Source organism: Aedes aegypti, chromosome 2 (assembly GCF_002204515.2).
Source record: "Aedes aegypti strain LVP_AGWG chromosome 2, AaegL5.0 Primary Assembly, whole genome shotgun sequence".
In the NCBI taxonomy this organism is placed as follows: domain Eukaryota; kingdom Metazoa; phylum Arthropoda; class Insecta; order Diptera; family Culicidae; genus Aedes; species Aedes aegypti.
In genome coordinates this window covers 389,789,856-389,813,586 of record NC_035108.1, presented here as the reverse complement: position 1 = coordinate 389,813,586, position 23,731 = coordinate 389,789,856, and the positions used below count along the sequence as shown (strand labels likewise).

The window sequence follows — 23,731 nt, the reverse complement described above, 5'->3', positions numbered from 1 at the left end:
AACCACTTGCATTTTTGCAAACTCACTTTAATGTTGGCATTAGAAAGTCGCTCCAAAACCAAATAAAGCTTTCTCAAACAATCCTCATAATCCTCACCCGCTATTAAAACATCTTCTAAGTAGCAATAAACACCATCAATGCCTTTCAAAACTTGATCCATTACACGTTGAAAAATAGCAGCACTTGAAGAAGCACCTTGTGGCAAACGATTATACGAAAACAAACCTTTGATCGTATTAATTGTCATGATTTTTCTTGACTTTTTTGACAACAACAACTGTGTATATGCTCCGGTCAGATCTAAGGAACAAAACACTTTAGCACCAGCTAGTGAAGCAAACATATCTTGTGCTAACGGCAACGGATAGGTATTCGGGATGATCACCTTGTTGATCGAAACCTTGCAGTCGATCACCATCCTGATTCCGCCGTCTTTCTTCACTACAACGATCACCGGCGATGCCCACTCACTCGCATTTATCGGTGTTATGACGCCATCTTTTTCCAAACTTTCCAAATGTTCAACAACTTTGTCCTTTAAACGCAATGGAACGTCATATGCACGCTTAAAAACCGGTGCTGCTCCTTTTTTCAACACTAGATCTGCCTCAAAACCTTTTATCGGAGTAAACAAAGACTTATCAAAAACATTGGCAAACTTACTTTGAATATCATTCACGACACGTTCCTCTGAAGTCGGCAACGACAGCTGGTTCAGATTTGTACCACTGCCAAACGCATTCCTCCATTCAGGGAAAAAGATATCCAGCCAATCACGTCCAAGCAACGGTGTAAACGAACTTCCGCAGCGCAAAACAACAAGTTTTACGGACTTCCGTCTTCCGTTCAACTCCACCTGCACTGGAATCTGTCCTTCAACCACCAAACGACTTCCGTTGATCACCGCTAACTTCCTTGTACACTTCTGCAACGGTATATCGCCGAATTCTCCCTCGTACGTCTCCTTGCTGACGACAGAAACTGCAGCTCCACAGTCTATCTCCATTTCGACACGGATACCCTCGATCAAAACGGATCGGAAACACGGTTCGTTGATTTTTCCGATGGAAGAGATCAACAAACACTCCATATCCTCGTCATCCGAGACAGATCTATTCAACCGACGACGCAAACTTTTTTGATACTCCGTCATCTTCGGCTTTGCTGCTGGAGAATCGACAAACTTTACGGATTTCTTCTCTTTACTCTTCAAATCGTAGCAGAAACGACGCGTGTGACCATCTCTGCCACAGAAATTGCAGCGAAACTTCCGTGATCGTGATGAAGAACGATTTCTACGGTCAAACGAAACTGATCGGCTACGGCTCCTGTACCGATTACTTGGTCCACGACTCCTACCACGGGATCTCGCACGTGAAACTGTTGGCTCTTGCCTCTTGCCAAGCCTGTTCAACACACTCACTCGACCGGATTCACGAGAAACTAGCTTTCGGTTCGCTCCAGCTAGCTCCCTGTTGATGATGATCTTCTCCGCTTTCGCAAGTGTCAAAGCTTCCTCATCAAACAAACGCTGTTGCACATCCGGATCACGAATGCCACACACAAGCTTGTCGCGGATTGCGATGTCCTTAAACTCGCCAAACTCACACAACTCCGCTTGCAGCTTCACAGCTAAAATGAAATCTTCCGCACTTTCAGTAGGGCCTTGAACTCGTTGATAAAACTTAAAACGTTGGATCATGTCGCTTTCAGTCTTGTCGTATCGCTTCTTCAACGAATCGGTGATTTCCTTGAACGACACCGTCTTCAAATCCTTTCCAGGAAACAAAAGCTTCAACTCGCTGTACACCTCCTTTCCGCATGCCGCCAGAAACGATGCTTTCTGCTCATTCGCATCCGCCATCTTGTTGTCGATGAACACCCATTCCATCTGCTCCAAGTACTGGCTAAAGGGAATCGTGCCGGGTACATACGGCTCGATATGATTCACCAACGGCATACTGACAGCGATGAAAAACGACGAAAAACTGAAAACAATTCGACAAACTATTACACGAAATTCAACTGCAAATTTGTTTCAGTGTAACAATCGAATAAACTTGATCACAACAAACAGTTGACTAAACAAACGCAAAAATTTTAAAACTTTTTTGCAAAACTTTTTTTGTCCAATTTTGAAACAATTTGTCCCACAGTGCAAAACATAAACTGCTACTGTGTCAAACTAAACACTTTGCAACTGTTTCGAAACGATCGTATGCAACAAGCAACGACAAACTTTATCAACGAAACGTGAAACACAAACAAACCAAACAATTTTGTTGCTCAACACTAGCATAAACTTCAGTTGCTATCAAACATGAGCATAAACAAGTGCAACAATCTCTCGCTACAAACCAAATTCTCGCGATACAAACTTTGTTGCAAACAAACTTAGGCGCAACACACTACAATGTTGGCGAAACAAACTCCTCGTACGTGACAAACACTTCGGCTGTGATTGATTTACTTTTTATTATTTATGCACACAAAGCCGGATCACAGTACGGGAAAACAAAATGAAACACAAATTCTTTGCTTGCTAGGCAGAAGAAAATGGCTCATAAAACTCACTTTAACACTTTACGCATGCAATTAAACAAGTTTTCTCTCATATATTTCCACTTTTTTCGAGATGAAAAACTTACGGTTTTTGCAGCAAACCTGTGCAAAGTAAAACCAAACCAACTCCTGCAGTGTAGGTACTGCCAGTATCGCGCAGCGCAAACTGTTGCTTTCCTCCGTCGGCAAAAGTGAATCCAACGGGATGAATGGCTCGCAGCAAACAAACTGTTTCTCCCAGGGGAAAATCGCCAAAAGATCACTGGCAAACCGAAAAACTCGCACTGATTTGCATTTCCCGGGACGCGAAAACAAATCTCCACCTCGTCGCCACTGTAATATCTTGTGGGAGATTGGGTTCTTAACGGTAATTAATCACTTATGACCGAGACTGTGATACGATAAACGGAATGATTATAAACGCGCGTCTGTTCGGGTGTGCAGTCAGTAGATAAACTTATATGTTTATTGTTCGATTGCCACTGCTGTTCCAGACAGTCAGTGGTGTAGCTAGGGTGGATGCTACAGGCCGGTCCACAATGTATCCGGTTTCGACATTTTCGGAACAGCTAAAGAACTAACTACGCGAGTTAGCTGATAGATTATATGATTCTCACTAGAAACGGATCTATTGTGCGTGCCACTAATCTGCGGCTTAGGTGGTAATCAGTCTTTCGTTGATCCTAGATTTATCATTTATTGTATAGTCGTGCAGAAGAAAATTGTATCTTTGAGGCTCAATTGTTGTGTAAAATTCTTAAAAAAAATCGTCTGTTGCCTGCTATGCATGAGGTATTTTCTTTTGATCAGATTGATGCGGTTGTTTGTTATTGTACGCTGAAGAGCTAAATGGTTAACTTTTATAGTTTCGTTTTGTTGTCCTACAGGCTACACGGATACCTATGTTGAGGATACGCTCTCTAGAGCAACCCTCTAACTGCTACGGCTGTAGCCGACTAGTTTTTGATGATTCTTCTTACTGATAAAGGTCAACTTTAATTTATTCTGTCAAACAGGTATTTATAATCTCGATTTCATCAGATCGTTTTACGTTCCATTTTGTAATTAACACTAGTTTAATAGAGATGAAATGTCTTTTAGTTTTGAATCATAATTTTTGATTGAAGAATTTGAATGCACGTTTGCTCTAGTATATACACTATTTGGCTTCAGTTTTAAACTGTTAATTTCCTTTTTTGGCATGCAGAGTTTAGAAACTCGTGACATCGCACAGTGCTGCATTCATAAATGTAAGAAATACATTGAATCGGCACTGCTCGTTGTCTTACGGCTTTCCAATCCTCTCGGACGGCATGATATTTGTACTAAAGTGTTCGATTTGTGTTTTTCTGTACAGCGTTTTTTATAGCTAACACAGAAGCTAGAATTCATTTGTATTTGTAGAAATAAATCATTTCACTAAAACAATTCTAAAAATGCTCCTAGCACAGAGATTAATGAACATCTCTAAGATTCATTTGATGTTTAATATATGCCTTTGTTCTTAGCACTATTTTGCATCAGACTCATCAGGAGTCTCCTTTGGTTTTTGGGTTGGTGGCATTCCGGCAGTTGTTTCCTGCTATAATACACTGGTGCTGGTGCTCCGACTGCCAATTGTAACGGATCCATTATCATGAGTGATTAAAACAGGAGCCTTGTTTCTTCCGAGTCCGAACATTGGTACGTAGCGAAGTATATTGTTACTGCTCTTGGCTACTTCTGGTTGACGCTGCAGTAACGGTTCAACAGGATTGTACATATTTAGGGTAACGCCTCCGTTGGTGGTAGTAGTGGTTGTTTCTGCATTGGGCAGTGTATTTCTTCGGAAATCGGTATCAACGTTTAGATCGTTGAGATTAATTCCCCTTCGCATGTTCATTTTAGTGTATCCGGTTGTCGTTTGATTGAGATCGTTCATTTGTGAAGTTCCTAATAACAGATCTGCAGTAGGTTCATCTTTCCGCCGTCGCAGTCCTGGTAATAGCTCGAATTGATCACTATCGGTTTCCGCCATCTGTACCGAAGCCAGTGGAACATCTAGACAAGGACTCAAAAGCCTTGGATAGTTTGCAATAAATTCAGATACTTCCGAAGCACTTGGTCGTTTTTTGTAGTCTTGGTTCCAGCAAGCTTTCATAAGACCTTCCAACTGAGGTTTAACGCCAGTAGGTATCGTCAAACAATTGCCTTCTTTAACATGTTCAAGAACTTGGTTATTTGTCATTCCTTGGTAAGGGAACGATCCAAAAGAAATGATTTCATAAAGTAATACTCCGTAAGACCAAACGTCCGACGCTGGTGTAAATATCCCTAATGCAAGTGATTCGGGTGCCATCCACCGTACCGGTAACATACCCTTCCTATTAAACCGGTAGTAATCGTTCTCAAAAGTAGGTCGCGCCATTCCAAAGTCGCCTAGTTTGACGACTCTTTGTGCGTTCACCATGCAATTACGACATGCCAAATCGCGATGCACATATTTCTGTTCGGCAAGATATGATAAAGCACGTGAAACATCCAATGCCATCATTGTCAACCGCTTGGGTGATATATCTGAGTCCTCAGATTGTTTACTGTTGACTAAATGACGACGAGCCAAAAGATACGTTTTAAGATCACCATATAGCATGAACTCCATGATCGTATACACTGGTTCCGTCTGCAAACATACTCCCAATAGTTTAACAATATTGTTATGGTCAAATCGCTTCATAGCCTCCGCTTCAGACAAGAAATCTACTTTATCTTCCGTAGTTGAACCAATTTTCAATGTCTTCACAGCCACAGCAGTCCAACCTTCATCTCCGATCTGCGCTTCCCCACCATAAACGGTTCCGAATGCACCTTCGCCAAGCCTACGATTGATCACAACTCTATCTTTGGGTACTTCCCACTTATCCAGCGTATTCACCGGAATAGATGACGGCGACAGTAAATCGATGCCAAACTTTTGCAAATACTTCGCCGAATGCTTCATCTTTCGATCATATCGGACTTGAAAATAGCAGAACGAAGCCAACGAAATGATCGCGATCGTCATGACACACAAGCAACCTACAAGCACGTACACCGTACCGTCACATCCCATTCCAAAAAATCTGGCCAGTCCACTCAATGTACAATCCAGTGCGCCATCCTCCGGAGTTTTTCCATCCTTCGTCATCCAAACGATCGCGGATTGGTTCAAGGCAAGCGAACCTCCCAAAAGCTTGTACTTGCTCTCCGAAATATTGGGAGTAAACTGTCCCACGATGTTCGGCGTTCCGTTGATCCACTGTAGCACGTTGATAATGGTGTATCGTGATCCCTCGTCACCGAACTTTATCCTTCCAGAAACTCCTTGAAAGTCCGTCGCCCGTATCACTTCCATCAATCGCTTGGTAGTTTTTATCGAATGCAGATCGCTCAGGTAGGAAGGATCCTCCCGTATCAATCTATCCAACGCCAGCGCGTAAACCCAAACTGCATCGTAAGCATAGCCGGCGTAATCGGACTCCATATAGCTGTGCCTGCGCAGCGTTTCCCGATAATCGGACCTCCATTTGCCGACGGTCCCCTCAATTGTGTCCAGCGTCCTCTGGCTGTCGGCGAAGGGAGCATGCGCCAAGGAGAAATGTCCGTTGATGGCTTTGAGCATTTCCTGTCGCGTGCATCGGACCATCGATCGGATGGGACTGTCGTTGCTGAGGTTCCACAGGTTCGTGAGCCACACCGGTAGGAACCAAATGTATCCATTCTCTGCCGTCATCTGAAATGGAGATAAAATAAATGCGGAAATATGTTAGTTTATGTGACTAAATTCAGCGACTGGTGGTTGTTTTAAAAAATAGCATCCTATCAAATATTTCACAAAGGATATAGGTATGTAGGTACCTGAGACTTTTTTGAGATTTATCGTGACATTTTATGTATTTTTTCATCTTTTTCTCCAGAAATTTCATCGAGCATTTGCTCAAAAATTTCATTTAAAGCTAGTCCACAGATTTTTTTTTCATGAGTTCTTGTAGTTTTTTTACGAGCTTCCTAAAGGATTTATTTATAAACATCATTCATGATATCTACAGAAAATCAAGATGATTTTTTTCCAAGAATAATCTATGAAATTATTGCAGTGGTTCCACAAGGGTTTCCAAGTATAATTTTAAAACATCTCAAGAATGTCTTTAGTCCTCCAAGAATTCATCCAGAGATTCCAAAATTTTCCTTTAGAACATCTTCAAGAATTTAACCAGTTATTTCCGCAGAGATATTTTTATATTTTATGTTTTTGTATTATACAATTTTTTATCATTGCCTTTATTAACGAGGCTTTCAGTCCGTGGCTGGTTCACCTCGACATATTATTATACAAATGATATACTGTGTTGAGTTTCTGATCTACAGCTTATCATAAATGTACCAAAATAAGAGACGAATGCCCCTTCTGGGTAAAGCCTCTATTAAAAAAATGTACCTAAAATTTATCAAAATATCAAATTACTGGTGGAGTACTTTATATATGACGAAACTGTGACCCTTTTTTATTATTTTATGACAAATATGGTCGGTGTTCTGACAAGCTGGTCCAAGGAATATTTTGGCCTCATATAGATAAGTCAACCACTCCATCTATTTTGATCTTTTTGATGATAATTTGAAACAGATGTTTAATCAAATAGGTAAGTTCAAATGCTAGATGAAACATTGCAAGTATCTTCTTATCATGGATGCTTAAGAGGGTGCGGCTTATTTTTCGAAAGTTCTCAAAACCAAAAATTCGTGTGCTCTTCTGAATTCAAACCACATATAATGGGAAACCTCAAATTTTGAGCCAAAAATATTAAGATTTAAAGGTGGCGCAAGCTATTCGAAGGTGAATTTTCAAGTTATGAAATATAACCTGTAGTGAAGTCTTCATAACTATGTTATTTTCCAAACAATTTTGAAGCTCTTAGTATCGTTTTCTTCAAAATTAAATTTATGAAGAATATCAAATTTGTCTAAAATTAAAACTAGTCTTAGTTAAAGTTTTTTTTTGTTTTCCTCTTTTGACTAAAAAAATCCAGCTTTGATTTAGCATCATACCGAACATTAAGGCCGCACGGGACGTCATCTTAATCACCCTATCCATTTGAAAAAGCAAATCTCAAGAACTACTCCATATATCGATGCGAAAAATGTATCACTATGATTCTATATATGTAGTGCACAACCCAATAAATTTTCAGCTTCATCGGTTCACTAAAACTCAAGATTTGCTTCCACAAAGTTTTGATAATAATTGTTAGAGTGAGACAAAAGATAGGGAAAATAACACGGTCTCCCGTGTCACCTTAACGTTAATAACGTTTCAATGTTACCCCTTGTCAGCTAAAAAAAATCACCTAAAACATTTTTTAAAACATGCTTTAAACTTTCAGAAAACTAAATACAGTACATGTATGTGGCCAGAACCTTAAATTGGTGCATGGCATTATAGATATGATGTTCAGGATAAAAAAATCACGAACTTTGAGTCGTCGCATAAATATGAATGGAAAGGATTACAAACATATCCTTCTTAGGCCCTATCGGAACCGATTCCAGAGTATCCGGCTCCAGTATCCAAAGTGTGCAGAACCTCATGACATTACAGCTAGGGCGTTCAGGATAAAGAAAAAAAATGAACTTGAGCCGTCTCACGGCACTATTCTCTCAGTTTCAAAAAAAATCCCCTTTGGGTATATATATTAATATATATTCAGGAACCGGTGCTAGGTGATCGGGTATCCGAAATGGTCAGAATATGAGAAGCCGTTGATGTCGCACATAATAGTGTCTGTGGTAGTCGGTATCGGTCGGACACATAACAATCATGATCGCGATTATAATGAGCACTGAGAAGACTATAACTACGCTAAAGGACTATACGAACGTAACATTTATTCGACGGTTAAATGATACACATATTCTTCTGAACTGATGCTGAATTTATTGGACACTTAGCTTTACTGTATTCTGTATTTTTGATCTCTGGACCTTCTGGTTTATGAACATTGCTCATTCTGACACTGATTACTGTACTGTACACTGTCTAACTTCTTATCAACTACTAATTGGCTTCAAATACGATATGGTCTTATATAGGATTCTAATGCACATTAACTAATTGTTCTAATCTGTTTCTATTCTGATATGGTCAGTCATCCATCATTGTTAGATAATTGTACAATGTAGTTGAATTTGGCGGTAAAACTACTGGAAGTGTTGAGAGTACATGAGTGCATATCACTTGAGTGTGAATGCGTTACGGTTGCATAACAGTACAGTTAATTTAATCCGATTTTATCGTTTCTGTTTGTAATTGGGCGTGAACAGCCGTGTCATTCGACCTTCGGACTGCTTTTCATTCAAAGAAAGTACACAATGAATAATTTTCTTATCGCTAATATTGAAAAGTCTACGTGAATCAACACTTTCGGAATTAATGTATGCTATTTGGATCCAACTCCGAAGCCAAGTGGCCAATCCCATTTCTTCTGAAACACTAAAAAGCGTTGGGGTTTATGAGTTAATAACTGTAAAAGTGTACATACACGGAGCCGCAAATCATCCCAACTTTGACTTCTTTTGACGCAATTCAGTTCTTCCGTGGGATAACCCAAATTTAGGTTAACTGATATATACCTATCATTAGGTTGTTTTCATTTGACAACGGCAAAAAAAACAACAACTCAGTGCAAAAACAAATCTACCCAGCGTTAGCTTTCGAAGTCTCCGTGATGCGTTGAAACAACTTAACGTTAGGTAATCTCGAAAGAACCCAAATTTGGCTTATTCCATTGAACTTCGACGCTAGGTCGGTGCGTATCTCTGTTTTGACAACATTGCTGTTGCGAGAGAAGCAGAACAACCCAACCGTGGGTAAAAACAAAATGCAGTTTACCCAAATTTGAGTAAAAAGAACTTATTTTTTGGGTAGTCTGATTTCTCCATGTAGGACAATAAGATGAATTTCTAACTCTGTTCCATGAAAAATGTGACTCAAATAAAAGTATAAAACATCCCAGGTAACCAGTAAGGGCTTGTTCATATATTTCATAACGCTAAAATTGGCCATTTGGGACACCCACCCACCCCCATGTGACGATTTTCGTATTGATATCTTTCTATTTTTATACTAGTGGTCCCGGCAAACTTCGTCTTGCCATCAAGTAGGCTAGCTGTTGAAAAACGCTTTTGATCGTCTCATAAAAACGGTAGTTCCGTTCACTCTCGTTTTTTCATCTTTCTCGGTGAATATCCTGGGATTTTTATACACACAAACCTTTAACGAACAAAACGGAGAAAGAATCGTTCAAATCCGTTGACCCGTTCGTAAGCCATTTCGTGACATACAAACACCAACCCATTTTTATTTATATATATATATATATATATATATATATATATATATATATATATATATATATATATATATATATATATATATATATATATATATATATATATATATATATATATATATATATATATATATATATATTTATATATATATATATATAGATATAGATGAACCGTAACCGTAATATTTTAACCTTTAGGCTGTCGCGCGATTTTTTTTTTTGTAATGCGAGTATTCGTGTGTTGTACTACACCCTTGGATTTGCGAATATCCCAAGAGCCCGACCTGTTAGAAAAATGACGTCTTGGGCAAAATTATTCAGTAACTCAAGGGCTAGCATTATGTTAGCCAGGGAATTCTTGATTTCGCCACTAGGCGGCGCTAGTGAGCACGAAACCTTTGTCTTGTAAATATCCCAGGATCCCGATTACTTAGAAAGATGGCGTCTTCGGCAGAGTTGTTCAGTAGCTCATATGCTTTCTTTGTTTAATCCTTGAAGTTCGAGACTGGCTAAAATAATGATAGCCCTTGAGCTACTGAACTAATTTGCCGAAAACGCTATCTTTCTAAGTGGTCAGGCTCCTGAAATATATGCACAACAAAAGTTTGCTCACTAGTGCCGCCTTGTGGCAAAACTTTTAATCAACTAGCTCCTTAACTTAATGAACAACTTTGCCGAAGACAACATCCTTCTAAGTGGTCAGGAACGTGACATATCTGCAAAACAATAGCAAAAGTTACATGCTCACTAGTGCCACCTAGCGGTCAAATTTCGAATTAAATAAGGATCATAAGATAGCTCTCCACCTTCAGAACAACTTTACTGAAGACCCCAAGTTTCGAAATTATCTGGATTTCGAGATATACCGATTTCAAATTGTGATCTACTCGAATCGTATATAGTTCGTTTATTATTATGCGACTTCTGTGTGTAGTAGGCCGTCTCTTATTTTTCGAAAATGTGAAATGTTATAAGTTCGTCATTGTAAAGTTTTCGTTTTGGTAAGAAAAAAATCAAGTAAAAATTTGAAGTCCGTACGTGGACGCTAAGTGGTTCCCCAACGGCCCTGAAGGTATTAGGCGTAGATAACCCGCGCAAAATCGAGCGAACGCAGCATGAGTATGTAAAGCCACCAGTAACAAATTCTCCTGCGCGCGTTGATAATCAGCATAGAATTTTGTTTTCTTTGGGATGAATCATAAATTTCGTAACGCAAAATTTGTCAATTTTAGACCCCCTCCTTTCTCCACGTAACAGCTTTTGTACGGAAAATTTTTAATTTTTGTATGGACCGTAATACTACGTAAGACCTCCTCCCTCCCCTTGTTGTGTTACGTAATATTTGAACGATCCTTTTGTAGTTCTGAATTTTATGTTAGCGTGAAGTTTTATGAAGATATTTACAGTATAAAATATTTTACTTCAAATTCTATGCTGATTATCAATTTATTACCCTTGGCTTTTCGTACTCATGTTGCGTACATTAGAGCAGCAAGCTCGATTTGACGCATGGGGGTCATCTACACCTAATACCTTTAGGGTCATTGGGGGGCAACTTAGCGTCCACGCACAGTCTTCTAATTCTTACCTTATTTTTTTTGTTATCAAAATGAGCACTTTACAATGACGAACTTATGACATTTCGCATTTTCGAAAAATAAGGGACGGCCTAATGTGCAGCTGTTGATTTTACCGCATTATTTAGGGCCATACTGTAAACAATAACTGTCGAGTATTGTACTTGAGAAGATTCTTGAGGAATACATGCTGGGTTCCCATTGAAATTGCACCAGTCAAACATCTTTCCGGATTACAACACGCAAAAACACATCTCTATACTTCAGCTATGCGGAGCAGTTTCCTTATTATCTGCCGCAATGCCCAACGTAAACTGCTTTATTCAATAGATTTGTTTGATACAATTCATTTTTAATAGAGATTTCCTACAATTTTGATTACTTAAATTTAAAACCCAACATACATTGAGGTTTAGTGTCGATAGATATCTTTGTTGCAAAACGATAGCATATGAATCACAACTATTGTACAAAGTACAACAGCACGACAGCCCGAAGTTTAACCAAGGAAAATGGTTTGTTACCAACTAATCTTCCAGTCATGGAAAATATAACGATTTGACTTCTTTTTTCGTGCACATATGAGGGAGATGTTAATTTATGATCTAGACCACTCGTTCGAAATAGAACATAACTACTGCGGACGTAGAAAACCGTTCAGTAAAAATCACTGTTTCAAATTAACCGCGTTTGATTTTTATATTTTTGTTCTATACGACGAGGTAGACAAAAACAGGAAGGGAATGCATTGATTGAGTTTTTATTTAAATGCACGATAATTGCGAACACGTTCAATGAATGAAACGTACCTTATGTAGGGCATAAAATAAACGCTCATCACCACATCGTCTATGGCGTTATCGGGAACACAGTACATCACCATCAAATTGATCGAATAATTTCCAACAAACGGTTCTTGGGATCGATTCGCAGTCAAGAAGCAAAAAAAAAAAAAAAACAAATCGACAACTCAAATAGTGTGACGGGAACAGCGATGGAAGCAAGGAGAGGGAGGTACCTCATGTCTTTGTTTTTTTTTCTTTTATTGCACAGCGAGGCGTTACGCGTTTTTGACAGATATGGAAGTGTTTCTGAAGGTGTAGCACTTATACAGCCCGTTATTTCGCCAAAACCTGTTTTGAGGCAGCACTATAGGCAGATATAGGTTTAGTGAGCATTTAATGACATGCTGTGAAGTCGAATATAATGCTGACTGAACATTATTTTCAGTGCTTATTAGTTACTTGAGATAAGTTTGATTAATTCGAAATTTGAATCTTGAAATTTAGCAAATAATGGTGAACATTTTAATATATTTATGTTTTAGATCTATTCATCGGTCGATTTTTAAACCGATTTCAGATTATTAATTGGTCGGGGTTCTGCTAAACCGCACCAAACGCCATTTTTTTCTTTCAAAAATGAGTAATTTACACTAGAGGATTCAGATTATCATAACCTATCTCCATTTAAGATATCGAATAATTTGAACCATCCCTCGTTGAGTAAATTCAAAATTTTTCTCTAGCAGGATATGTAAAACTGAAATTGTACCCAACCAGAGCGAACCATAAACCTTAGATTGTCATTGGAGGTTATTTAGTATTCTGATTAAAGACGGCATTTTTTTTAATTCTTCCTTAAACATTGCTAAGTGGCCATTCCGGACAACATACAGTAACAACACCAAAGGATTTCAGTATGCCATGTAAGTTAACGGCTTTGTAAAATACAGTATTGTTTCGGTGGTACTGATCTAATATCATTGAAATTTTGTTCAGCCACATCGCACCAAGTACCATTTATATAAAAATCGTGTTATTGTATGAAGAAAAGATATCAACATTCGCAAGACGCTTACCTTCGCTTTATATATAATATGTCGATGGGTCCATGCAGGAGCCGTGATGAAATAACAAGACATTTAAATTTGATGTTGTCTGAATAATTTGGAAGCACTTGGTGCGCTTTAGCTGTTCAGAAAATGACGTTTTCACCTGTTTTCATCATCAAGCCTCCTAGATCAGATCGCGCACAGCTTGTTTCGAGTTATTCGCTCTCAATTCAACAGTTCTAAATGACCGAGAGGTAGCACGCCTTATCACCACTTAAAGGACACGAGTTCGAATCTCGATTAGTATTTTTTTACGTTGTCCCTAACATATAAAAACAATCAACTTTCAGCTTTTATGACTATCTTTGAACAATAAAGCACAAGCAGTTTCATGTACAACGGGAATGATGAAACGCATGCTATTCTTGATATCCACTTCACATAAAATTTAATAATCTTGAACTTGTTCAGCCAATGTGTATTAAATGCGAGTAACTTGGTACGCTCTGGCAGAACAAATTCATTCTTTAACTACATCATTATTGTCTTTTTCGAATCTTTGAATGCGTGAGGGACTTGGTTCAATAACTCTTCTGTTGAAATAGATAATCCATCAAGAGAAAGTCGGTAGAATACGTTAGAAAACGAATTGGCTTGTACCAATTCATACCACTACATTGTGGCCAGTTCTATGGAAAATTACAAATCTTTTCCGTTCACAGTGCATAAACATTTGTGACAAGCATTCCAACATGCATTGCAATGATATGAACCCATTTTAATTTTTTTTCTCCTGTGTTCCTGGAAATCATGAGACAAATTCAGCCATACCGAACTGAAAACCATTTTCTTCAATTTTTGTTGTTTTGAAATCAAATCTAATTAAATGGAAAATATTTGATGATTTTTTTTGAATATTCTATCTTGAGTTACTTCTTGGACCCTGTTAGTCAACGGTGAAATTTTCAAAAGAGTCATTTGCGATTTACTCGCAGATGAGTGAACTTTAAAGTTAAATATCTCGAAATAATGCTTTTGGCACTTGGTGCGGTTTAGCAGAACCCCGACCAATTTTAGATTAAAGTAATGCCAAATTTAGTTTTCTGTGACATGAAAACATCAATAAAAAAGGATTTGAATCATTTCAGAAATAGAATCATTTTGTGCGAACTGTGAAAAGATTGAAAACTTTCCTCTTATCTAGTTCATTGACTATTTAACCAACTTGAAGCTAAACGTACAAATGCAAACTATTTCAGCTTTTGTTTAAATACATATAAAGCTATTCCCAATCTACCAACAATTTTAGATAAAAGGACATGTTTTGGCTCACTTTTTAAGTAATTAATTGGAATTTACAGTTTACAAAAAGCTCGTTTAAGTTGCGTATAGAGAATGATATTTACCTTTAAGTAAGAAAGAGATTCAATTCAAACTTGTTCCGAAATTTCTAGTTGTTGGCAGGTTCAAGAATTAATCAGCGAAAAAGTATCACTTTAACTAGAATTATACCAAAAACCTATCTTTAGAGTTCACTGCTTAAGTACAATACGAACCAGTGGTTGCTTGGGTTAGTTTTGGTTGGTTAAAACATCTTAATTTCGTTCTTCTAAATTTATTTCGGTTTAATTTGAAATAATACATTTTTAAATTAACAAAAGTGATTGACATTTCCTGTAGATTCTAAGTCAGTGGTCCTCAACAATAGAAAATAAGTAGTAGAACGCTAGTGGCGCTGTTCTCGCAAAAATTGTTTAATTTTTAGGACTTTCAATTAAAGTTACTGATGCTTTTCATAACATTGCGCGGATCACAAGATATGTAAGCATTCATTTCAAGGAACACGGAGATGAGATCGTTTTTCGACCTCTACCCTGGAGAACATCATGATGCTAAAACCATTAAAGAGGTCTAATATCTGGAAATATATACATTTCAGTGCGAAACATTGAACTTCAGCAAAATTTTAAGTGCATATTGATAGCGACGTGGAAAATTAGTGGTAAAAATCTTGAAATTTTGCGGTCGGGCTGTCCATATTACTCCCACTTCCCCAACTCAAGCAGCCCTCGATAGTTGTTTCGGAAAAGTCCCAAAAAAACAAAAACAAGAACAAGTTTTCGCATCCAAATAGTGGCGTTACTTTATGTGGAATTTATTGCCTTACTTTCAAATGCATAAGTGTACGGTAGCGCTGTTCTTTCCACGGACCGTTTTCATTATTTTAATGATACATTCGAAAACGATAAAAGTTTCTCGATGGGGATAAACAAGCGATTAATCAACTTGAACATTTTTATTTCTACATAGCCCTATAATAAAGTGCCTTGCCCATGATTGAAAATCAACGTTACCTTCAACACTTTGATTGCTGAAAAAAATGCGTTCGGCTGCATTGCAATATACTGCAAACAGATGCAAATCTGTTAACAATTTTATTAAAATAAGTTCTGAGTCTGACAATAAATCAAGATTTAAAATGGAGTGTGGGGGATTGTTTTGATTATTGAATTATTTTTATCATTTGATGCGTTATCGTGTGTACAAACAGTAAGTTTGGTTTACGACTGTATTCATAAATTGACGTAAATAACTGCAATAATAAAGTGGTCTTACGCTAAATCTGAGAGAGAGGCGCAGATACTACAAAATATGAAACAAGGTTTTTTTCAAACTGCAAGATTACTTCAGCTTGCATACGGCAAACAAAGCAGACTGGATGAAAATCGCTAGTAGTCTTTTGTTGTATACCTTCGATCTCTCTGGATCATGGAAAAGGGGTCTTAGTTTTCTATATATTAAATTTTCATTTTTATTGGAAAACTAGTGGTCCCGGCAAACTTCGTCTTGCCATCAAGTAGGCTGTTGAAAAACGCTATGCAAGTCCCGTGTAGAAAATGTCAGATTAGTTTTCTCCCGTTTTCCCCACTATTTCGAAAACTTTCTTAAGTTTTTTCTTCGCACAAACACGTCGGAGCTCTGGACGAATTGAACAGTGAAAGAATCATGTAAGTCCAATCACTCGTTCTAAAGCTATTTCGTGACATACAAACATAATTCCATTTTTATTTATATAGATGTGAAAAGATGCGTATTTCTATATCTTATATTCAATCAGAATAAAAGTTATTTATCGTGACATTACTTTTGAATACTTTTGAACTGATTATCATTCAATTGAAAACTCAGAAAAACGAAGTTTCGAGATCTAGTTGTAGCATAAGGGGACGATATATTGGTATAAGGGGAGATCCCCAGTTCCCTACCTACAGCACTCAAAACGGACACCATCGCAAAATGAAGACATCATGGACGTGAAAAATTAGAGGTAAAAATCTTCAAATTTCGCGACTAACTGTCCACATTACTTCCTTTTCCCCAACTCCACCAGCCCTCGTGAGTTGTTTCGGATTACCTTCGGTAAAGTACCCTGAAAACAAAAACAACTTATCTCTTTCAAACAGTGGCGTTACCTTAAGTGGAATTTAACATTGTGACTGTATTGCTGTACTTTCAAACTCATAAGTCTACGGTAGCGCTGTGCTTTCCAACCGGCCGTTTTGATTTTTTTAATGATCCATTCAAAAACGATAAAAGTTTCTGCTTGGCAGTAAACGAGCGATTAATCAACTTGAACATTTTTATTTCCACAAAGCCCTATATCAAAGTGGCCTGCCCACTTGCGAAATCAACGTTACCTTCAACGACATAAACAACAGTCCAGTTGGCAAAGCAAAATTGTGCAAAATGATCTTCGTTAACGATAACATCCGTAATCTTTCTGTTTATCAACATTAGTTGATATTTGGAAAATAGTTGAAATAGGAATAAAAAAATTGCATTGAGAAATTTAATTAATTAGAAAAATAAAATAAACTACACATTACACACTAACATTCCTCCCCATTCCAACTAACTGTAAGGACTTGGCTGACGCTGATATTTATCATTAATATGAGAGCTGCTAAAATGTGCAGATTAAACGGTAAGTCCCATACCTTATTCATTTGGATCAAAGTGCAATTCTTACAAGATAACAATCACGGAGTAGCAACCTTTGACATGTACATTCAGTCTATGCCGTAGCATGCTATGCCTGCTGCAATAATTAGTTCTACGCAACAGGTGTTGTTATAACTCTCAGGTTATAACTAGTAATAGAGCGTTTTGCTTGGTTGATTCAACTGGTTTGGCATTGCTCAAACAATTCAAAAGCGTTTGCTGTAATACAATTATGCTGTTTTCGAAGATACTGTTCAATATCTGATGCCCAACATCTCTTCTTAAGCCAAGCACATCTTCAATACGGTATTATCAGCTCATTATAAATAAAGCGTTACTAATTGACTGCATGATAATCTTGAACACCTTCGCGAGTAAAGTGCATTGAATTGCTACTATGCATACAACACGTAGTGACTGATGATATAGAATGTAAATTTCAGTTCCCACATATCACAGTGCACCACTTCGACCTTGCTGTATTGCATCACAACATCCTTTCCAATCTCGTTAACCTATTTTCGAAGAGTGGATTTTTGTTTTGGTTAAATCTTTAAATGGTACGGTCGTAACTTTTCAGTTACATTCAGAACAGGTTTTTGGTAAGTGATGTCCACATCTTTTTCGAAACAACATTTTTTGGTCTTGTGGAAAGATCTTATGCTCTAATACTAATTGAGTTTCAAATACCCTTGTTAAAAATAACGTCAAAGATTGAATCGTACAAAATAAAATTTTATTATGAGCCATTTACAAACGCAACACATACCGACATGCATCGGCCCGCCAGGTATACCGATAAAAATTCGCTCAGAAGGTGACACGATGAAAGAAAGGTGATTGGCCTACAGCTCGCGGTTTTCTGTTTTGCAACAAAGATCGCTGGTGGCGAATCCACTGATCACTCAGTTCGAAAGGATCGAGTACAGCCATCCCTCAATGTGAGTCGCTAAATGGTACTGTGAATGTGGAATATTCGTAGCATGAGGAATGTGCTTTTTATTATATGATGCAGTCTACACTACAGTCACTCTAACCATTAGTTCTGCTTCCGTTTTTAAGCGTTTTTGAGAGTGTGCAGAATGGTTTCCGTCGAAAATATTGGAATAATTTGTTCCCCATCAATTTGGAAGCCCATGACGGTAACGGTCATACACAACGGAAATAGGCGACACACCCTTGGCTATCGCAAAAACACATCGCCAAATATTAATAGATGGTAATTTACAACCAATCCGTTTCATCAGATTTAGTTTTTTTTTCGTTCCTATTCGCTAACTAGACATCCTCCTTGATTCATATCGATAGCCATTTTTTTTGTGGAGCTCTGATTGAAAAGGAAATCGGGCGTTTTATTTGTTTTAGATAGATATCGAGTTGCGGATGAATGGGGATTTTCAAGCTGGCTGATTGCCGTCTTCCTATAGATGCTTACCTTGGTGTCACGTGGAGAAGAGAATGCATCGAAATAGTATTTCGGTATCGGTAGTACCGGTATGGTATGTTACGCTTTAAGAAATGTAGGTAGATAATCAAGAAATCGAAGGCTATTTATAGAAAATGTAACAACATGCTTTATCCTTGAAAATGAGTAACAATTCAAAGATATGTACAGAACTTGACATACTTTTTCCTTTCAATAAAGCAAAGCAATAATGATTGAAAATTAGACATTAGATTGATAAAAATTCACAGAATGCGATATTTTATAACTTCAAAATTTACCATCAAGTACCTCTAGTACTTAGAATTCTTGACCATTTTATATGTGATTAAAATTTATAGAAGCACTCTAATTACACATTTTGAGAATTTTCGAAAAATGAGTTACGGGGTACGATACGATACGGTACGTTTTTTTTAAACAACGATGCAATTCGACACGATGCGAAGCTGTACTGTGTAGATATGTTGATAAAGCTATAGATAACGACACTAATCGTATACATAGCTAATGGATCTAAACATTTTTTTAAATATTTCGAATTGGAATGGTGAAGAGGATGGTTTTTTTCCTTTTTTTTAACAGTTAATAACATACATGTACATGTAGCAGTTATTACTGAAACTTATAAGAAATCTTTGACGGGCGAGCGTGAAGTAATCGAAAGGTAGAAGGAGCCACTGTGTGCGAAGCTGTACTGTGTAAATATGTTGATAAAGCTATAGATAACGACACTAATCGTATACAAAGCTAATGGATCTAAATATATTTTTTAAATATTTCGAATTGGAATGGTGAAGCGGATGGTCTATTTCTTTTTTTAACAGTTAATAACATACATGTACATGTAGCAGTTATTACTGAAACTTATAAGAAATCTTGGACGGGCGAGCGTGAAGTGATCGAAAGGTGGAAGCAGCATTTAGACCAACATCTGAATGGCGCTGAGATCAAAGGCAATGAAGGTAAAGACAGCGGAGGAAATGCCTTCGTCGGTACTGTCTTTGCTTTGCGTTGATTTGATTCATAAAACAACGAGAAAGAGAATGCACGATCCTTATTTTTCAATACAACAAGGCTTTGATTTGATCCTATCATTTCGGTGAAAATACTGCATCATTTTTCTGAATCATTTATGACTTATTCAACAAGGTAGACTAAGCTGCAGAAGGATAACAAGCATTGTTGGTAGGCCTAGCAACGCACACTGTTTTCTTTTCATCTACCAAAAGAAAAAAATATGGAAAAAATTGTTTTTACATATAATACGCGCCTCTATTCTCACACTCAATTAAAAAACGTATCAAAGGTTCCCCTTTCTAAGTCCATTTAACCCGACAAACAAATTCCATTATGCCCGGATGGTCAAGTTTGACCATTAACGTTTTTAACATATGAATTTTACATTTGGAACCATACTTTTTTTCGTAGATATAGCATATATTTAAACGATTTCTGGTACCCAAAAAAATTATTAGTTTTCACCCAGGTATACTTATCGAAAATCGATTTGCATCCTCGTTTACGCATCCTAATAAACGCAAAATCAGATGAGACAGCTACCGGAGGAGTGGAAGGAAGGGGTGATATGCCCCATCTACAAGAAAGGCGACAAGTTAGATTGTGAGAACTTTCGAGCGATCACCATTCTAATTGCGGCCTAAAAAGTATTATCCCAGATCATCTTCCGTCGTCTATCACCTACAGTAAGTGAGTTCGTGGGAAGTTATCAAGCCGGCTTCGTTCACGGCCGATCGACAACGGACCAGATTTTTACTGTATGGCAAATCCTCCAAAAATGTCGTGAATACCAGGTCCCAACTGTGGTAATGGATTCATAGCTCTATATAATACTTAAAGTTTCAATATTTTGAAGCTATAAGAAATATATTCAAATTAGATCTTAAATAAATGATGTCGATAAGCATCATTTGAAAATAGGACCATTTCAATAATAACGCTCGATTGAGCATCACACTGGAGGGTACATCCAGCGTGATGCTCAATCGAGCGTTATTATTGAAATGGTCCTATTTTCAAATGATGCTTATCGACATCATTTATTTAAGATCTAATTTGAATGTATTTCTTATAGCTTCAATATATTGAAACTTTAAGTATTATATAGAGCTATGAATCCATTACCACACCAACGAATCACCTTTTCATCGATTTCATGGTGGCATATGGTAGTATCGACCGCGTAGAGCTATGGAAAATCATGGACGAGAACAGCTTTCCCGGGAAGCTCACGAGACTGATGAGAGCGACGATGGAAGATGTGCAAAATTGTGTGAAGGTTTCAGGCGAACATTCCAGTTCGTTTGGATCCCGCCGGGGACTACGACAAGGTTATAGACTTTCGTGCCTGTTGTTCAATATTGCGCTAGAAGGTGTTATGCGGAGAGCCGGGCTCAACAGCTGGGGTACGATTTTTACGAGATCCGGACAATTTGTTTACTTCGCGGATGACATGGACATTGTCGGCCGAACATTTGAAAAGGTGGCAGACCTGTACACCCGCCTGAAACGCGAGGCAGCGAAAGTTGGACTGGTGGTGAATGCGTCCAAGACAAAGTACATGCCGAGCGTGACAGGGCTCGCCTAGGTAGCAGTGTTACGATAGACGGGGATACGTTCGAGGTGGTCGACGAGTTCGTGTACCTTGGATCCTTGCTGACGGCTGACCAGTTGTGTTTGATCCTTCGACCTTGATGCTAGCTTCTGCTGGGGCCGGCAATGAGGGCAGGATCAAACATGTCGCGCATCGGTCGAGTGAAAGTGAAAAAGTGTTGTGATATTTTAGTTGTGTTTGATCCTTCGACCTTGATGCTAGCTCCTGCTGGGGCCGGCAATGAGGGCAGGATCAAACATGTCGCGCATCGGTCGAGTAAAGTGAAAAAGTGCCGCGTTCGATTAGTTCTTTTTGATCTTTCGACGTTGACGCTTGCTCCAGGGCAGTGCGTCAAGAAAGCCCGAGCAGTCGTCAGTTGTTTTCCCTCTGGGGTGGCGCGCCTATTTTCTCTGAGTGGTTTTATATAGCCGAGCAAACGAGTGAAGCTGAATGTGGATTGTTGCTGCTCAAGGATGACGGATCATTTGGTGAGCTCGTTTCATGCTACTATTTCTAATCTATAAAATATGTATGACTGCTCCTTTAATCGTTACAACGGTGAGACGTAAATATGATTTTTCAAAAAACTATGAAAGGTTCGTCACTGTGAGTGTCGACATAAACTCTGATTCATAAATTATGTATGTCTAATTTTTTTTAAAACACCTTTTTCTCTTTAATTTTATTTTTGTAATTAAAAAAAAACTTTGAATGGTTCGACACTACGAGTGTAGACTTGCGAAATGTTCACTTTATTCAACAAACTTCGAAAGGTTCGTCACGTCAAGTGTCGGCATAATTTTTCTCCACATAGATATTGTTCATATCAAATGAAAATATTATATTTACATATAAGCTTGTTTATATCTCACAAAAAATTATTTATCATGGTCTAATCGCTTATCAAAGTGAATCCTGTGACCCAACGATCCTCCCCATTAACAAACATCCCTCCCAGTAACTTTTGTGGAGAGGCAAACACGGTCTCCAAACAGCAAAGGTTACACACTAACATTCCTTCTCCCAATCCCACCTGACTGCAAGGACGTGGCCGGCGCCGTTATTGACCATGTATAAATAGAGGCACTGAATTATGCCCACTGAAGAAGATTATCGCCAATCCCAGCCGAACTTCTAGTTGATTCTTTGTGCATTTTCACTGACTTCGGTCAATCACGGAATAGCAACCATTGATATGTGTACAGGGTGTCCGCAAATTACCCGTACAAACTTTGAAGACATGGCTCTGTTCAATCAAGCATAATAAATTCAATATTCATGCATGGTTTTAAACATTGACTTATTATATTCTTAAGAAGTAAGTTTGATACATTTCAGAGTTCAAATAATCGCAAAACCAACCCAAATGTGTTGAGGTGTCTTAAAAGGAGCTGTTTTCCGAGCTTTATGACGGAAAAAGAAAGTGAGTTCTATCACTGGATTTGAACCGCACAATTTTCTATTCCCAGTCTTACTTGAAGTCACTAACCTGTAGATTACTTTAAATAATAATAGGACATTTGAATTCTTCTCTTTTAGGTTTTAGGGATAACACATCACCAGTATGACTAGCGGCCCTCAGGAAAAACGTCTCCGAAAAATTTAAATGTGCCTATCTCAGTAACAAGCAATTATTTCGAAATTTTTTAGAGTTGCATTTTGTGTTAACATATAGATGTATTATAAATGGTACATGGACATTGATTTTTCATTGTACTCAATGCGAGATCATCTTTCCAATAATTTGCTGTTCGGATAATTTGCGGACACCCTGTAGTCAGTCTAAGCTAAACTAAGCTTGGATCCTTGCTGACGGCTGACAATAAAGTTAGCCGTGAAATACGGAGGCGCATCATCAGTGGAAGTCAGGCCTACAATGGCCTCCACAAGAAGCAGCGGTCAAAAAAGATTCACGCCCGCACCAAATGTACCATGTACAAAACGCTCATTAGGCCGGTAGTCCTCTATGGGCATGAAACGTGGACGATGCTCGAGGAGGACCTGCAAGCACTTGGAGTCTTCGAACGTCGGGTGCTTAGGACGATCTTCAGCGGTGTGCAGGAAAATGGTGTGTGGCGGCGAAGGATGAACCACGAGCTCGCCCAACTGTGGCTTCGTAGCCGTGCGGTTAGTGTCACCGAGGCATTTAGCCGCATCGTGCTAAGGAGCGTGGGTTCGATTCCCGCCTCAGGCCGAAAACTTTTCGGCGTTGCATGCTAGTCCGTTGTCTAGTGTGGTGCTTCCTTCAAAGGGCAAATAGCCCACTGGAAGCATTAACGTGTAGTGTCTTTAACTCTACGGCGAACCCAGTATCCAGAAGGTGGCCAAAG

General features: G+C 38.3%; 1 protein-coding gene across 6 annotated transcripts in view; it reads right to left on the bottom strand.

Moving 5' to 3' along the window:
- Positions 1-3,153: 3,153 nt before the first annotated feature.
- Positions 3,154-23,731, bottom strand: part of LOC5572795 — a 151,320-nt gene continuing 130,742 nt past the window's right edge. For all 6 annotated transcript variants that reach the window (XM_021846983.1, XM_021846984.1, XM_021846985.1 and 3 more), the window contains one exon: positions 3,154-6,314. In XM_021846983.1, coding sequence (XP_021702675.1) covers positions 4,146-6,314 — 2,169 coding nt within the window. In that variant the 3' untranslated portion in view covers positions 3,154-4,145. The remainder of the gene's footprint in view (positions 6,315-23,731) is intronic.